General features: G+C 38.7%; 1 protein-coding gene across 6 annotated transcripts in view; it reads left to right on the top strand.

Moving 5' to 3' along the window:
• The window catches only part of SMARCE1 (SWI/SNF related BAF chromatin remodeling complex subunit E1), a 62,364-nt gene extending 60,352 nt beyond the window's left edge, over nt 1–2,012 (top strand). For 4 of the 6 annotated variants that reach the window (XM_070726377.1, XM_070726378.1, XM_070726380.1 and 1 more), the window contains one exon: nt 437–2,012. In XM_070726377.1, coding sequence (XP_070582478.1) covers nt 437–648 — 212 coding nt within the window. In that variant the 3' untranslated portion in view covers nt 649–2,012. The remainder of the gene's footprint in view (nt 1–436) is intronic. The other 2 variants (XM_070726379.1, XM_070726376.1) reach the window with 1 other exon arrangement.
• The last annotated feature ends 16,334 nt before the right edge of the window (nt 2,013–18,346 follow it).

The raw sequence follows: 18,346 nt of genomic DNA, 5'->3' as shown, positions 1-18,346 counted from the left end.
GGTTGCAGTGTCCCAGGATGATGCAATTACCATTTGCAATCTTCTCAGCCAGAAAGCAAAGTCAGGGGGGAAGATGGATTCACTTAATAACCCTATGGTTCACTGCAGTTATTTATTTAACAACTATGAGAAAAAAATGATCATAAAATTGGAGGTGACTCACTTAACCATTTTATTTAACAAAGGAGATTCTGGTCGCAATTGTAACTGAAGTTGAGGACTACACACACACACAAACACACACACACACACATATGTGAGACAGAATGGTCTGCAAAAAAAAAAGCATTGAAATAACAAGATGTATGCCTGGCTCCCTTTTTTTAATCTGCCAACTATTCATTTTTTGTCTATCAGTTCTTGAAAAAAGTTCTAGTAATTCAAATTTAGAGACTCACAGCATTTCTGTGTGTGTTTGTGTCTCTGGGTGTGACAGAAGAACCTCCTCCAGAAGAAGCTATTGAGAATCAGCAGAATGGTGAAGGGACGTCAACTCCTGAAGACAAGGAGAGTGGGCAAGAAGGTGTTGAAAGTATGGCAGAGGAAGGAACAAGTGATAGCAATACTGGTTCAGAAAGCAATAGTGCCCTAGCTGAAGAACCCCCAGCTGACCCAATAACTTCAGAAGATGGTGAAAAGAAAGAATAAAAAAAAGAAAAGTTACTTCTTTCCATATAGGTCTTCCCTTTTTCAAAAGATTCATGAATTGTAGTGGTGTTGAGATGTATGCCGTCATTAGTATTGTTTTTTGTAGGTTGTTCCACAATATAATCCATCATTTTTAATCTATATAAAACATAATCTATATAAAACATAACATAATAATTATTGAACAATATGATTTATAAGAATAGCATATTTCTTAATTTAGCTTTTTGATTCATTTTGTTATTTTCTTATATCTAAGCCTTTGAAAAGTTAAAGTTAACTTGTTCTTGGTTGGTAGTGGACCACTTAGGGTGAGATTTGTGTATTCCGAATGACAGCTTCTTTTAAACCTGATCAACTTATAGAAACTCTAGAATTTAAACAATTGCTCATTTTTAACAAAGTGTCCCATTTTTACTATATCTAACTACATTGAACCATGAATTTCATTCAAAATCAAGTTTTCTGCCTTTCCAGAATACTTTTTAAAAATATTAATTTTAAATTTATAATAAAAATAGTATGTTTAACTTCACAAAAGAAAAAAAGCATCAAAACAAGTACAAAAAAATCATAAGATGCCCAATTCTCCTTATAGTTCTCTGTTTTGGGATCTATAAAAGAAAGACACCTGCACTGTTGCATATGATAAAGACTTTCATCTTAAAACCAACATTGATAAAATGATATTCCTAATTTCTATAACTCCTAAACCCCCAAAGCTTTCATCTGTTGTTCACTGCATAGCTTACTTAATTGCTTTATTATTTTTTCTCCCTTGCAGCAATTTAGGTTCTTGTGCAAGCAGAACACACATTCTCCCAAGGCACATGACTCTTTACGCCATTCTTATCCAAAATATAATTGCATTATTCACCTTTGTTATGTTCAGAGTAATGTGGGATTCATTTTTGAGAGCTCTCTTCCCACCCCCTGCAAGAAAAATCCCCCAATACTCTTTGGTGCCTTGGTTGACAATGATTTTATGTGTGGTAGAACATAACTCCTGGCAGTTACTTAAAACTTATCAAGCTTTTCTCCTTCACATCTGTAGCAAACAGTAAAAGTATAATGTATAATATCACTAAACTTCACTCTGACAATGGAAGGCCGAAATATTTCATGTAGTTGTCCTTTTAAGTATGAGCCATTGAAGTTTTCCTTTAGGATTAAAATCCCCTAGGAATTTAAGTAAAAAAATTGTAACTTTAACTAAAGAAAGGCACTAGGTTTCGTAGAAATTTCCCAATCCATTGTTGGTTTACAGATTTGTAATAGCTTTTGTTTAGATTCTCTCTTTTTTACTCTGTTTATTCAAAATGTTTTTGATATAATAAACCAGTATTTGTTTTCAAACAGTGAAACAACTGCAATAATGTATACTTGTCTTGGACACATTGATGGTAAAGTGCTATTTTCTGGCAAAGAGAGACCTAGAACAGACTAGAGAGATATTAAAAAATGGAATTCCTTGCAGTAAACCAACATTCATTAGTGTTAGTCCTGGGACATGATGGCAGGGGAGAATATATTTAAAATATGTCCACTCAGTTCAGTGAGAAATTGCTGTAACCTCATAGTTTTGGTTGAGCCAGAACTATTCACTATTGTGAACAGTTTACTATTGTAAAATATTTTCAGTATTCCAAATAAGTATATTTGTTTTGCATTTTTAAAATTTGTTCTTTGCAGAAAAAGGTTTGTATATGTTGCAATAATTTTCTCTCATCTGTTCCCATTTGTCTTGTGTTGACAATGCATCAGCCAAATCTGATGCGCTCTGCAAAAGCAACCTTTTGGAATTCTATTCCAATTACTGAGTGGTCTAGTAAGTAGTGTCCATAATATTAAAACACATAATTTAAAAACACTAAGCAAAACCCTAAATATTCTTCCAACGAAATGTTAGGATCATAGTTATGTCCCATTATACACCTCAGTATATTTTTGACATCTATGTCAAGAGAACCATTTAAACCAGCAAAAACTCGCATCAGTGTAAATATATAATTTGTTCGTTTGAGGTAAGAATATAAGCATCTTGGTTGCAAATGCTTTCTAACTTTGGCACAGTGTCTTGGCAATAAGATAAATGAGTTGGAAGAAAAAGAGATTGGATTTGCGTAACACACTTCAAATGATTATTAAAATACCCATTTTCTTGGTTTGCACAACACATTGAATCATAAATTAACCAAACAAACCAACATGCCAAACCACAAAAGAACATGATCACAATTAAGATTGAGAAAGCTTATACTATTGTTTGAATATATTCATTAAATATAAACTCACAGTTAAGCTATGTGAAACTACCTACAGAATGAGATAGATACATAGAACAGCAGTGACTCTAAACCGGCAAATAAGGGCTTTGATCTTATAGTTGAATTCTGTTTTGTGGATGCAGGATTCATCCACATTTCTGAAATTCTTGTTAAGACTCTTCTGTACCTTCTTAAATTTTTTCAAGCAGCAGGCAAATGCTTTGGTGCAGTAACCCTGAAAATCATGAGACTGTCGCTGCAAGATGCATATTTCTTAATGATGACTTCAATTTGTTTAGTAAAAGATTGTGTCAGGATGCCCAACCTAGATTACATTCATTTTTGCCTTACCAAAAACAAGTACTAGGGTAATTTGTGTCCCTCCACCTACTCTAACTTTCTTGCCTCACTTCTTTTCCCAAGAACCTCAAGGCAATGTACATAGTTTCTTCACTCCATTTCTAAACAATTGTGTAAGGTTAGACTGTGAGAAAGAATGAATAACTTGGCCCAAGATCACTCAGTAACTTTCATGGTGGATTAGGAATCTAAAATTTGATCACCCATAGTCATAGCTTGATACAGTAACTCATTCTTTCTTAACCCGAATTCTTGGTAACTCCTATCATAATGGTGGCTGCTCATGAAGAAAACTTTAGCCCAAAATAACAGAAGGAATGCAGATCAATGAAAGATGCTCTAATCGCTGTACTATGCTATTCTCCTAATTTTATCGATGCAGATTAATTTTTGGCTATAGCTAGGTTTGAAATACTTTCTGTTCTGTAAGAGCCTTTAAAATAGTTGTATCATTTTGCACAATTGCTCCTTGAAAGTTGGGTGTGGAGTAAATGATTTTTTGTAAGTACCTGAGGCAACTTTCAGAGTGTGTGTGTTCTTACATAAAACCCAGAAGGAATTGGCTCCTGAAGACAGTTTAAATCCATGCTATCAAAATTTCATTAACATTCTCTCCACCCAAGGCTCAAGTAGTCTTGTTCCAACATGTTCCTGTTCTATCCTGGCTTCACCATCTTCAGGTGTGCACAATATGGGTTTCTGTTCCTGGTTCTCTTCCCCCCTTCCCTTCCCTCCCCTCCCCAAATATGACAGTCATATAGGAGCCAGATGAAGTTTTGTATTAACATCAAACTAGTCTGAAGTATCAAATTGGATAAAAGGGAATTAAGAACAAATGATAAATTAAGAGTAATTTAGAACATTTGTGGTTTTGCTGTAAGGGTTGAAACTGGTTATGTTCAATTATCCAAGATCAAAGTGAAGATTTACGTGGGAAACTACGGAATCTTATATATGATTGTAATCCATTGATTCCCCCCCCCCCATGCTTAATGTCCAGAATTAAATATGCTTATCAAATTATTGATTTTTGATAATCTAGAGCAGTGATAGCATAACTTTTTTTCCTCAGGTACAGAAAGTGTGTGTGCAATAATGTGCATGGACGGCGCCAATACCCATAATGCAATTCCTCACCTGCTGGGCGCGCTCCATGCATATGCGCATGACTCCTTCCGCACAGACCCCACCCCATACTGTCCCCCACGAATGCCTGTACAGCTCTCATTTTAGTACTAGCAGCTCTCCATGAGGCCTGGAACTAAAAAACGACCGTTGGGGGTGAGCGCCGCACCCTCCCCTACTCCCCGTTTTTGTGCTAGCAAGCCTCCCTAAAGCCTCCTGCAACTAAAAATGGGCCATGGAAGCCACTGCACCCCCCATGCGCATGCGCATTCAACCCCTACTCTCATGCATGCGTGACTCCTTGCATATGTGTGCACCCTCCCAGCAGAGAACCAAAAATCAGCTGGCCAGCAGGAGACTCGCAGGTATGTGTGGCGGAGCTGACCTGAGTGTCAGCTCACATGCCCACAGACATGGATACGCATGCCACCTGTAGCACATGTGTAGCCACCTGTAGCCACCTAGATCACCATCACAGATCTAGAGTTTCCTTGACATTTCTTAGGATATTTTGACGATAAAAGAACAAGATCAAGGGGATGGATAACTGGTCAGTGTGAAGATTTACATTGTTTCAAAATAGGGTGTTGAATATATATTTTTGTTTTTGAATAAATGTTTTGGAAAATGCATCCTTGAATGCAAACTGATATTCATGATACTTATATGATTTCTGAATTTCAAAATAACAAAAGTTGGAAGGGACCCTGTAGGTCATTTAGTCCAAACTCACCCATCCACCCAAGCAGCAGACCAGCACCATTTCTGACACCAGTCCAGTCTTGAAAGTTTTCAGTGAGGAAGCTCCCCAAACTTCTGAAGGCAATTTGTTCCATTGGTTGATTGTTCTCACTGTCAGAAAATATCTTGGTTGAATCTCTTCTTGATCAGTTGCCATCCATTATTTCTTGTCAAGCCTTCAGGTCCTTTGGAAAATAGCTTGACCCCTTTCTCTACGACAGCCCCTCAGATAATGGGTCACTGCTGTCATGTCTACTGGTCCACTCTTTACTAGACTAGCCATGCCCAGTTCATATATGTTTTTCATATGCTTTAGCCTTCAGTCTCCTAATCATCTTTATTGCTCTTCTCTCTACTCTTTCTAAAGTCTCAACATGGTTTTTTTATGGTGTGTTGACCAAAACTGGATGCAGTGTTCTAGGTGTGGCCTTCTGCTTCTATATGTTTCCAAATAATTTTGGAATGCAACAATATATTTTGCTTATTTAGAGCTGATTTTCCTCCTTTCATGACAAAGTAATTCGGCTGTTTTGGAGATATGATGCTATTTTTCATGTCCATGTTGACTATTTATTTATTTATTTATTTATTTATTGGATTTGTATGCCGCCCCTCTCCGTGGACTCGGGGTGGCTCACAACATATATATATGTGAGACTAGGATAGATCTATTTCGGCCTTATTTTGGCCTCATCAGCTAGCCATACCCTCACTGGGACTTGAACCTGCAACCTTTGCCTTGTAAGGCAGAGAATTAACCTCTGGGCTACAGTATCCAATCCCTTCAGTATATACATACATACATACATACACATACATATATGGGTTGGGCTGAGAAGCAAATAGGGAGCTGTGATGTTCCTTCAATACTCCAGGGTGATTCGACACAAAAATATGCAACCCTTCCCTGGTGCAAAGCTGAGGATAATTCTCTGCCTTACAAGGCAAAGGTTGCAGGTTCAAGTCCCAGTGGGTATGGCTAGCTGATGAGGCCAAAATAAGGCCGAAATAGATCTATCCTAGTCTCCCTTAATTTTCAAATTCAGCAAAAAAACATGTGACATATATATATATACATACATACATACATACATACATACATATATATATATATGTCACATGTTTAAGCTGAATTTGAAAATTAAGGGAGACTAGGATAGATCTATTTCGGCCTTATTTTGGCCTCATCAGCTAGCCATACCCACTGGGACTTGAACCTGCAACCTTTGCCTTGTAAGGCAGAGAATTTTATATATATGTATATATATATATATATATATATATATATATATATATATATATATATATATATGTGTGTGTGTCAAATGTTTTTTTTTTTTTTTTTTTTAGCTGGAATTTTAAAATTAAGGGAGACTAGGATATATATATATATATACACACACACATACATACATCTCTCTCTATATATATGTGTGTGTGTGTGTGTGTGTGTGTGTGTGTGTGTGTGTGTTTTCGTAGATTTTCACGGGTATATGTATGTAGATTGTTCTGAGTTCGGGTTTTGCCCTGTGTAATATTTTGCATGTCTATGCGACATTTCGGTGAAATCACATTCACCATCATCAGGCTGAAGTTTTAAGCTTCATTCCATATTTACAACAACACGAAGCTTAAAACTTCAGCCTGATGATGGTGAATGTGATTTCACCGAAACGTCGCATAGACATGCAAAATATTACACAGGGCAAAACCCGAACTCAGAACAATCTACACACACACACACACACATATATATATATATATGCATGTTTTTTAAATTATGGGTTTTTAGCTTTCTAATTATTAAATTTGTATTATATATTGTTTTCTGTTGCTGTGAGCTGCCCCGAGTCTGCGGAGAGGGGCGGCATACAAATTTAATAAATAAATAAATAATACATCTAAATCCAATTAACATAAATAATTAATTTAAAATATTCTCAAAAAGTTAAACATTTAAAAATCATTCATTCAAATGCACATCACAAACATCCTACACATTCAATGGCCTGAGGCCATTGAAATAAATTTTTATATTTTTACAAAAGGCAAGGAGGGTGGAAGCAGTGTGAATCTCTGGGGGGAGCTAATTGCTTGGCTCCCTAATTTATTTCTTAGGCCAGTGTTATATTATGGAACCATTTGCCATCATCTTTATAGTAGGCAACCTACTGCACCCAATAATGTTTGATCCTTCCCTCAAAAGCCAATTACAATTCTCAGTATTTAAGTTAACATTTTTTTCATTTTATTTTGAGATTACTAAAGCTGGAAGAGGAAGAGAGAATTCAATTTATGAGGCTTAAGAAAAAATGATATGACATATCCTCGTTTTTGCTTTAATTTTTTTCTTTCTCATTAAGTCTGTTATGACAAGACATATATGGAATACTCAGCCAAATTTTAAATTATTGGTCATCCATAAGCTACTGAGAAAACACAGAATCTCAAAAGCATACCATTAATATTTTTTGACAAGGGCAAGAACCAGAAACTTGAAAACTTCAAAGTTACTGTACTCACCTAAGGATACCTCTACCACCAGCAACAGCTTGAGTACAAAAGAAAGAAGACAGAGAACCTAAAAGATTACTATTTCTTAAATATACTCTGTCTTTAAGTAAATAAACATTTGAAAGTGCAAATTTCAAACTTAGTACATGCTGGAAATTAGGTGAATTTTGAGATGTTTCTTTGCATTATTCTTCCATAGATTGCAATAATCATTTGTGGACCCATTTTGGGGGGGGATAATCTAGGGTTGAAAGCCAGATAAATTATTAGTTGGGGGTTGGAGGGATTGTTTCCCAAACTTTCATGTTTTAATCATCAATCTTTTACAGAATTTCTACACAGGAACCTCTATCAAGGATACCATAGCACCTCACTTATAGTATATGCATCACATTCGTTCTTGAGATTATTATCCTACATAATTTACATTTCTCCCCTCCCTTAATCTCATTTTTATCAGAACACTTTGGCTGCCTATAATATGAATATGGCCTTAATCAACCTTTAAAGGAGTACAAAATACTGAAGTTTTAAGGGTCTCATTTCATAAGCAACAGCATTCCTGGAAAATTATTCTCCTTGGCCTCTTAATTTATTACATTGCATAAACTTAAAAGAATGCAAGGAAAAAGGAAAAAAGGTTCAAAATGCAGCATAAAACATAAGTAAGAACATCGTGAAGGTGAATTTGAGGACACATTCCCCATTCTCCACATTCTTTCCTCCCTCAATTGCTAACCACTATAATATGAATGTTACGGTTTTCATGTAAACAATGGGGTTTTTGCTCATATCGGTTTACATAATTTCATCTACAGTTGCTTTTCTTAGAAGCCATAATTCAGATGCCTGAATCTGCCTTGCAGTGTAATGTGTCATCTACAGAGAATTCCTGCTTAAACATGGTTAAATGTCTATTATGAATCTATACAGTAATTTAATCAAGAGCCAGTTTGGCATTAGTGGTTAAGACTTCAGGTTAGAAGGAGACTGAGTTTAATCCATATGCCTTCTTGGGCATGAAGCCAGTTGGGTGATCTTGGCCAGTCACATTCTCTTAGCCCTGGAAAGGAAGTGATGACAAACCACTTTGAAAAGTCTTACCAAAGAAATCTCTGCAGGGATTTTTCCAGGCACTCTCCAAGAACCAAGTCTAACGTTAGGGCACAAAACAAGGACATTTATCAGAGCATTTCAATATCCTAGAACACAATGTACTAGATCTCTTAAAGTGTCTGTTTTAGAAAAGCATGGCATCAAAGCACATTCAAATAAGAAATCATTAAATTCACACATTTTAAACTGTTTCAAGCAATTTTAGAAGGTCTCAAGAAACAAACACTTTAATGCAATTTCATGTACTTGGTAATGTACAGCTATGATCTGTACTTTAATCTACTTAATCAAACTGTCTCCCAACATTCCAGATCACTACCATCAATTTCAACCTTGCATCAGTCTAGGTACTTTAAACATCTGATGACATGAAAGAAGGTACCAGATTCCTTAATTTTTGCTATCCTAGGATAACAAAGCTCTCTTACAAGATCCCATAATGGGCTTTCTCCTGCATTTGAAACTGTGAGGTGTTTGTACTTAAAAAACTTCTGATCTACTTGGTCAGGAAAAAAAGCAATTCTTTTGGAAGACTGGATGCCTTATATAGACTCTATACTAAAGCAAGAAGAAAATACAATTTATTGGTTTGATAATATTTTAAAAATGAATTAGGGGCAAGAGAAATTTATAGAATATACAAGAGGAAGAAAGAATGATAAAATTGTAATCTGTTAATGTCAGAAGTTTAATTCATAATTTTAATTTATTTTCTTTTGCTTTTTTAGATTTATCGTTTTATAAAGTTCTCAATAAATATAATTTTTTAAAAAAATTGAGTCTTGGCTCAGTAAAGAGATGCCTTGCATCTATTTCCTACTTTTATGCATCCTGGAGTGGAACCAGCCTTCAGAATGGATTATCTTCGACCAATAATCTGGAGGATCGAGTCAGTCATTTGCATAATTGCTAGGATCTGCCCTGTAGAACCCCAGATATGACCCGATCCTTCCAGAGAATAGGTCATGGTTAATTTCATTCCCTGAAATCTTTACTTTTCTTTCCATTCTTTAGGTCATAGTTAATTTCACTCCCTGAAATCTTTACTTTTCTTTCCATTCTTTAGGTCATAGTTAATTTCACTCCCTGAAATCTTTAGCATAAAGTTTAAAATAGAAAGAAAGGTAACCAAATAGCTCAACCCTTGCATTGCTGCTGAATCCAAACAGCTCTTCTCAGGGCTTTAAATTTGCATGGCTAAGGAATCCAACTTTTTCCTTCCCTCTTTCCCTGGAGAAAGAAATACAGCTGAAAGGCAAAATAACAGGAATAGAACAACTAATAGGGAAATTCCCTTGCCCCCCCCCCCCCCCCAATCCTTCCACGTTCCCACCGGAGAGTGATAAGGGGAGCCTGGATAGAGATCTTTCGTATTTCCTGCATTCAGGCCACAAGTAAGCACAGAGGAGAGAAACAGTCACCGCTGAGTCTGCTTGCAGTCACTAAGTGGCCATAGGTCCCTCAGAAAGGTCATTACCCCCCTTTCCTCCCTCGAGGTCTTCGGCTCACACACAAATGAAAGGAGAGAACAAAGGCACCACCTCCTGAGCCTGTTGGGAGCCTGGATGTGAAAGGTGCAGGCAAGGAGAGCAGCACAAAAGAAAGATTTCTTTCCCTGGTGACACAGGCAGAGGGTTTCCAGGAGTTTGGGCTCGAATTCACAGGCAAACACAATACGGTACCCTCTCCCCCACAAGGCCACATGTGTCTCATAGGGGGCAGTCATACTGGGGGAAGACCACGAGGCAGGGCAGGGGGCTGCCATCTAGGAATAGGACCTAGGACCTCACTGGGGGATCAATGGCTTTAGAGAATCACAACTTTTCCAGACACCCCCCCCCTCCCCGGGAGAGGCATAATCAGACAGGCTCTTATCAGATGGAGATAGAAACATAGAACTCTGACGGCAGAAAAAGACCTCATGGTCCATCTAGTCTGCCCTTATACTATTTTCTGTATTCTATCTTAGGATGGATATATGTTTATCCCAGGCATGTTTAAATTCAGTTACTGTGGATTTATCCACCACGTCTGCTGGAAGTTTGTTCCAAGGATCCACTACTCTTTCAGTAAAATAATATTTTCTCATGTTGCTTTTGATCTTTCCCCCAACTAACTTCAGATTGTGTCCCCTTGTTCTTGTGCTCACTTTCCTATTAAAAACACTTCCCTCCTGGACCTTATTTAACCCTTTAACATATTTAACTGCTGTTCTGTTCGGGTCGTATGTGACCCGAAGCCAAGTTTGAGTCCCTGTAAAAAATTTTCCCTGCATATCTGAAACTTGAAATTCCATGACTATTTATCATTTCAGGGGTTCTCTCTATGAGAATTTTTTTGGGGGGGTGGGGGGCTTAGTTTTTGCTGGGCAAAAAAAGTTACAAATCTTATGTTCCCGGGTCACCCTGACCCGGACCGAAAACTCTTCATTTGCAGTGCTTATGTTTGGTCTTTTTGAAAGCTTTTTTCACTTGGAAAGTAGTCTGAACATTTCTGCACACAATGATATGAAAATTGAAATGAAAAAAGTAAATCTTATTGGTTTATTTTGCGGATATAATGCACGCCCCCCCCGTTTTTGTGAAATTTTTTTCAATTTATGGATAGTTTTGCTTGCAAAATGCATTCTATTTTACTAAAGTTGGTGTGAGATTGGTAGCTTGAACATTTCTGAATATAAGAAAAATATAAAGGAACTGAAAAAAATGATTCTTATTGGTTTTTTAACATCAGAAATAAGGCCTCCCCCCCCCCCTTGGCTGCTTGCAACCATTTTCACTTTTTATTTTTTTATGCTCCAAATCCGAAATATTCTTTAAAATCTTAGGCATTCATTTACTCAATTTAACAATGCTGATCATCAAAAAATATTTTTGGGGTGGTGGCTAATTGTTTTCTGGGCAAAAAAAAATCATAACTTTGAATCTGTTTCTGTTCGTATGTGACCGGACCAAAAATAATTTTTTTAGGTACTTGAATTTGATCTTTTTGAAAACTTTTTCAACTGGAAAACTAGTTTGAACATTTATGAACATAATGATATGAAAATTGAACTGGAAAAATTGAGACTTATATTTTTATTTTGATCAAAAAGCCCCTCCTCCCATCCTTTTTTAATTTCGTGTCAATTTCTATTTTTTAAGGCTACAAATCCCTAAGGAATTTTCCCCCAAAAGGTTTGATATACTAAATTGAACATTTCTGAATATAAGAAAAATATAAATGAACTGAAAAAAATGGTTCTTATTGGTTTATTTTTGCCACAAAAGGGCCACCCCCCCCTCGGCCTTGCTGTGTGCCATTATTGTCACTGTTTATACATATTTGTCTAGAAATATTTGGAATATCCTTTTGAAAATCAACCACATTGTAGCCAGAGAACTAATTTTATGAAACAAATCCATTTTACTAAAAAAAAGTATGTAAGTTTGAAATTAACAGCATAATTTTTATATAAATTGAAATAATTGAGGCATACTTTATGTGCAAAATAAACCAATATGCATCAATTTTTCCAGTTCAATTTTCATATCATTATGTTCAGAAATGTTCAAGCTACCAATCCCACACCAACTTTAGTAAAATAGAATGTATTTTGCTAGCAAAACTATCCATAAAGTGAAGACTATTTAAAAAAAACAGGGGGGGCGTGCATTTCATCAACAAAATAAACCAATATGCATCAATTTTTCCAGTTCAATTTTCATATCATTATGTTCAGAAATGTTCAAGCTACCAATCCCATAGCAACTTTAGTAAAATAGAATGCATTTTGCAAGCAAAACTATCCATAAATTGAAAAAAATTTCACAAAAACAGGGGGGGCGTGCATTATATCCGCAAAATAAACCAATAAGATTTACTTTTTTCATTTCAATTTTCATATCATTGTGTGCAGAAATGTTCAGACTACTTTCCAAGTGAAAAAAGCTTTCAAAAAGACCAAACATAAGCACTGCAAATGAAGAGTTTTCGGTCCGGGTCAGGGTGACCCGGGAACATAAGATTTGTTATTTTTCTTAAACAGAACAGCAGGGTTAAATGTTTCGATCATGTTTTCCTTCTGTCCTCCAGATTATACAGATTGAGTTCATTAAGTCTTTCCTGACACGTTTTATGAGATTGGGTCTCTTTCCCAGAGCATTCTTCCATCCAATCAGAGGAATCCTCAAACTGGTCCCAGAAAACCTCCAAGGGCCTATCTAGAACAATGAAGTAAGCTGAGGAATGGAGGGACAGAACCTTGCAGAGAATATGCAAGAAGGCTCAAGCAATTGCATAAGCAGCACAGGGTCCGAGAAGGGGACCAGGAGATCAGTGTGTGTGGGGGTCCCCTGGCATTAGATGCTGCCAATCTCCCCAGATCCAGGGGGGACATCTGGGAACCCACAGATCACCAGGAGGCATGGGCAGTTCAGGGGTTTAACCAACAAGCCCCAGCATTACAGCCATCTCACATCGCCCTGGTTTCAGATAATATAAGGCCCCTAGTGCTTTGGCAGATAACTTCAGACCCTCTTCAAGGGGAAAATCCCCCACCCCTCCTTTGCATCCTCTTCCAGGGTCCATTCTAAAACCTCTAAGCGGAGACTGCCATCTAGTGGAGATTGTTCAGAGGATTCCTCCAAGGAAGGGGCCCTTAGTGGTTCCAAGGAAAAGATTCAAGAATCAAGTTGAAGGAAATTCCAAATGGAACCTGTCAGAGGATGAGGGCATGACCACAGATCAACCTCCGTCCATTGGTCTATTTCCCCCAGACCTTTTAAAATCACTTTTGTTCAAGGCCCGAGCAGCAGTGGCATAAAACTGCCTTCTCCTTCCACGTCTTCTGCTGCAGAGGACCAGCCTAACCAACGCTTCTCAGAGACAAACCAGAGGTAGATATCACCCCTATTCCCAAGCTCTTTGTGGAGGCAGTGGAAAACCAGCAGGCATCTCCTGCAGCTGTTCCTTCATCCTCATCACAGGACAAAATATTTTTAATGTGGCCTCTAAACTATCTGACTTCTTTCTGTACTGTGTTCAGTTCTGGAGGCCTCACCTATGAAAAGATATTGACAAAATTGAACGGGTCCAAAGATGGGCTACAAGAATGGTGGAAAGTCTTAAGCATAAAGCGTATCAGGAAAGACTTAATGGACTCAATCTGTATAGTCTGGAGGACAGAAGGAAAAGGGGGGACATGATCGAAACATTTAAATATGTCAAAGGGTTAAATAAGGAGGGAAGTGTTTTTAATAGGAAAGTGAACACAAGAACAAGGGGACACAATCTGAAGTTAGTTGGGGGAAAGATCAAAAGCAACATGAGAAAATATTATTTTACTGAAAGAGTAGTAGATCCTTGGAACAAACTTCCAGCAGATATGGTAGATAAATCCACAGTAACTGAATTTAAACATGCCTGGAATAAACATATATCCATCCTAAGATAAAATACAGAAAATAGTATAAGGGCAGACTAGATGGACCATGAGGTCTTTTTCTGCTGCCAGACTTCTATGTTTCTATGTTTCTATGTTTCTAGTAGTAGATACTCCAATAAGAGCCTTACACTCATCCACATCAATTCCAGAAGAGGTAGATGAGATGCTGTAGACAAGCACATAGAGCAGGCTCTGGTTAATACATACCAGTCAGTGGCATGGGCCATTAAATCGGCAGCCACTTCTTCCTTCTTTGCATGTATGTGCTGCCGGGCACAGCAGAACCTCAACAAGATCTTCGCAGCTGGTGGACTCCACTCTTCAATCATTCCGCTTTGCAGCTAGGGCAGTGTCTTCTTCTGTAATGGCATGTAATGGTTCAAGCGATGGCAAGCGGGGTTTGCCACGGGGTTTGCCACGGGGCCAACCAAAGGTGGATTATCTTTCGGAGAAGCATTGGACCCATTTCTTCAGAATGAGATCAGTGACAAACTAAAGATCCTCCCAGGGGTGACAAAAAAAGCCAATGGTCTCTCCCTTTTGTGTCACTGACCAGTGCTTCTCTTCTTTTCGGGCCCCAGGTCAGTATTCCTCCCATCAGAGAACCTCAGACAGGGGAGACAGGGGAAAGCAGTTCCATAAGAGTCCACGGAGAGGGGCAGCATACAAATCCAATGAATGAATGAATGAATGAATGAATGAATGAATGAATGAATGAATGAATGAATGAATGAATGAATGAATGAATAAGCAAGCAAGCAAGCAAGCAAGCAAACAAACAAACAAACAAACAAACAAAACACCCATGCTGGGCCTCCTCATCCAGACCCTTCTGAAGGGGCAGATGGTAATTCCCTCTGATTTTCAATCTGAGGCAGGCTGACCAAATTTTGGCCAGCCTGGGATTTCTGAGTACAGGAAACCATACGCAGGGGCCTCATGTTGGATTTTTCATTTTCCCCCCCCCCCCCATACACAAACTTCTCCATCCGCTGCTCTATTTCTCAGATCCCATCTAGACGCCATTTGATGGAGGAGGCTACTCAGCATCTGATGACTATCAGAGCCATCCATCCAGTCCCCCAAAAATAGAGGGGGTGGGGTTTCTACTCCGTACTCTTTGTGGACCCTAAGATATTGGAGGGCTGAAGTGTTGGGGATGGATTTTAAAGCAGGACTTCAGCAGGCAGGAACCATAGTGAAAACAAACTTTATTTTATAAACAGAAAAAGTTCATTGAGCCAGCTGCACTTTATCAAGCAGCTTCTAACAAAAACATGGCTACAAGCACACAAGAAGGTTAGATTAGAATGTGCTCGCTCACATAAGCAAGCGTATATATATATATAGGAAACAGAGAAAGATAAGGATTGTGGGAGTGATGTAAGAGGGGGTGTGATCAGAGCAAATAAAGAAACACAGCAACACTTTAACTAAGGAAAGTCTCTGTTGGCTGGCAATCTCAGCGTGACACCCCTTCTTTGGCAGTCAAAAGTCTATATCGTTACTTAATGTATAAGACATTCAAGATGCATTCTCTCACCTCCATTCTCACCCTGATCCGTCGGAATGACTTCATGACGTTAATAGAGGCATACTTCCATGTCCAGATCTTCAAGCCCCAGGAGATTTCTCTGTTTTTGTTACCATCAGGATCACTTCCTATACAGCGCTCTCCCCATTGGTCTTTCCTCAACCCCTCAGGGTATTCACTAAGATCATGTCAGCATTAGTGGCCCACCTACACACCATACACACCAGAAGAGCCCTCCACTCCTCCACTCGAAATAGAATACCTTACGAGACTAGACTTTCAATCCTGGGCCTAGAAAGCCTAGAACTAAGACGCCTTAAACAAGATCTAAGTATTGCCCACAAGATCATATGCTGAAACGTCCTGCCTGTCGGCGACTACTTCAGCTTCAAACACAACAACACAACAGCACACAACAGATTTAAACTTAATATTAACCGCTCCAAACTTGACTGTAAAAAATATGACTTCAGTAACCAAGTTGTTGAAGCATGGAAATCATTACCGGACTCCATAGTGTCATCCCCAAACCCCCAACAATTTACTCTTAGATTATCCACGGTTGACCTATCCAGATTCCTAAGAGGTCAGTAAGGGGCAAGAACAAGTGCACTAGAGTGCCTTCCGTCCCCTGTCCTATTGCTCTCCTACCGTGTTTCCCCGAAAGTAAGACAGTGTCTTACTTTCTTTTTATCCCCAAAAGCCCCACTATGTCTTACTTTCGGGGTATGTCTTATATTGTTAAAGGGGCACTGACAGCTAAAAAAACTGTGTAAAATGTGTTTTTTTAGTGTATATGCATTTTAACTTCTGTGACGGGCGGGGGGGGAGGTTTCTTTGGAATAGGGACGTGCCCGAGTAAATTTGCAGAGGCGGCAGTGACAAGTGCAGGGGACGGCGCGGCGACGTATGGAGAGGGGGACGGTGCGGACGTGGGCAGGAGGCGGCGCGCAGCTAGATGAGAGGGAGGCGGCAATACCCCCCGTGTTTCCCCAAAAGTAAGACATATGTCTTACTTTCGGGGTACGGCTTATATTAGCCGACCCCCCTGAAACCCCCGATACGTCTTACAATCGGGGGTGTCTTACTATCGGGGAAACAGGGTATATCTCCTATACCTTTCTTCTATGCCTATATCTCTTCTTCTATTCTTTCATTGACATGTTCTATTCCTATATCTTCTTTTCTATTCTTTCTTAGATATATTTTACTATGAGTATCTCCTCTATAACCTTCATCATGTATTTTACTATGTGTATATATACCCACTAAAACCCTCATTGTGTATTAGACAAAATAAATAAATAAATAAACAAACAAAAAACAAACAAACAAACAAAAAACAAACAAATAAATAAATAAATACTGGTGCACATTAACTGTTACCCGGATGACAACCTAGTGCACATGCCCTCCAGGGAACTAACCCAACAGCACCTAAGCATTGCCATAGCTTGCCTCCAGAGACATGGTTTCTCCATTATTATTATTATTATTATTATTATTATTATTATTATTATTTTATTTATTGGATTTCTATGCCGCCCCCCTCCAAGGATATTAGCTTGGAAAAGAGTCATCTATCCCCATCCAGCATCTAGAAGCAATTATTGATTCAATAGAGGACAAGGTTTATCTTTCCTCTGACAGGCAGAATAGCATTACACAGATGGTCAATCAGGTATGGAATGAAAGTCTTCCTTGGACACTCTTTTTTCTCTTTTGGGGGAAGATGATCTCATGTATAAACATCACTCCTTGAGCTCAGCTTCACGCCAAGAAACTCCAATGGTTCCTGCTGCCCTTCCAGAAAGTGGGACAGGGTACAGCTCACATCAAATTTGCCTCTTCCCGCAGGTATACAAATCCCTGTCCTGGTGGATATCCTAGCTATTTCCTTGGGAAGCTCCTTTCAAACCCCTACCAGAATGGTAGTGACAACAGATGCCAGTCTAGTGGGCTGGGGAGGTCACTGTTAGGGGTCCAAGGCACAGGTTCAGTGATCAATCAAGAAGCTTCACATTCAATCAACTGGTTAGAGCTAAGAGCTGTCTACCTCACCCTCAAGCATTTTTGACACCTCATCACAGGATCCAATGTCATAGCGTTGATGGACAACATATCCACAAAAGCATGCATCAACAGCAGGGAGGACCTGTACCAGGTCCCTTCAGTCAGAAGCCAGGAAGATAGGGCTGTGGGCAGAGAAACATCTTCTCTCCCCAACCTCAGACCACATCTCGGGAATTCACAATTCGCAGGCAGACTGGCTCAGCTGTGTTCGAGTGGATCAGGTGGAGTGGCGGCTCTATCCAGGTCTATTCCTCCAGATCTCCCAGTGATTCGGAAACCTTCCCATGACCTCTTTGCAACCCACAAGAACATTAATCTACCAAGGTACTTCTCCCGCTATCCCTCTCCAGGAGCAGAACAGGAGAACGCCCTCTGGAGCCTATGGCCAAAGGGCCTCCTATATGCATTTATTTATTTATTTATTTATTTATTTATTTATTAGATTTGTATGCCGCCCCTCTCCAAAGACTCGGGGCGGCTAACAACAGTAAAGAAAACAATGTAACAAATCTAATATTAAAAAATAATCTAAAAACCCCGATT

This window comes from Erythrolamprus reginae, chromosome Z, assembly GCF_031021105.1.
Source record: "Erythrolamprus reginae isolate rEryReg1 chromosome Z, rEryReg1.hap1, whole genome shotgun sequence".
In the NCBI taxonomy this organism is placed as follows: Eukaryota; Metazoa; Chordata; class Lepidosauria; order Squamata; family Dipsadidae; genus Erythrolamprus; species Erythrolamprus reginae.
Note: the sequence above shows the minus strand (reverse complement) of the source record. Positions and strands in the feature narration are given on the sequence as shown.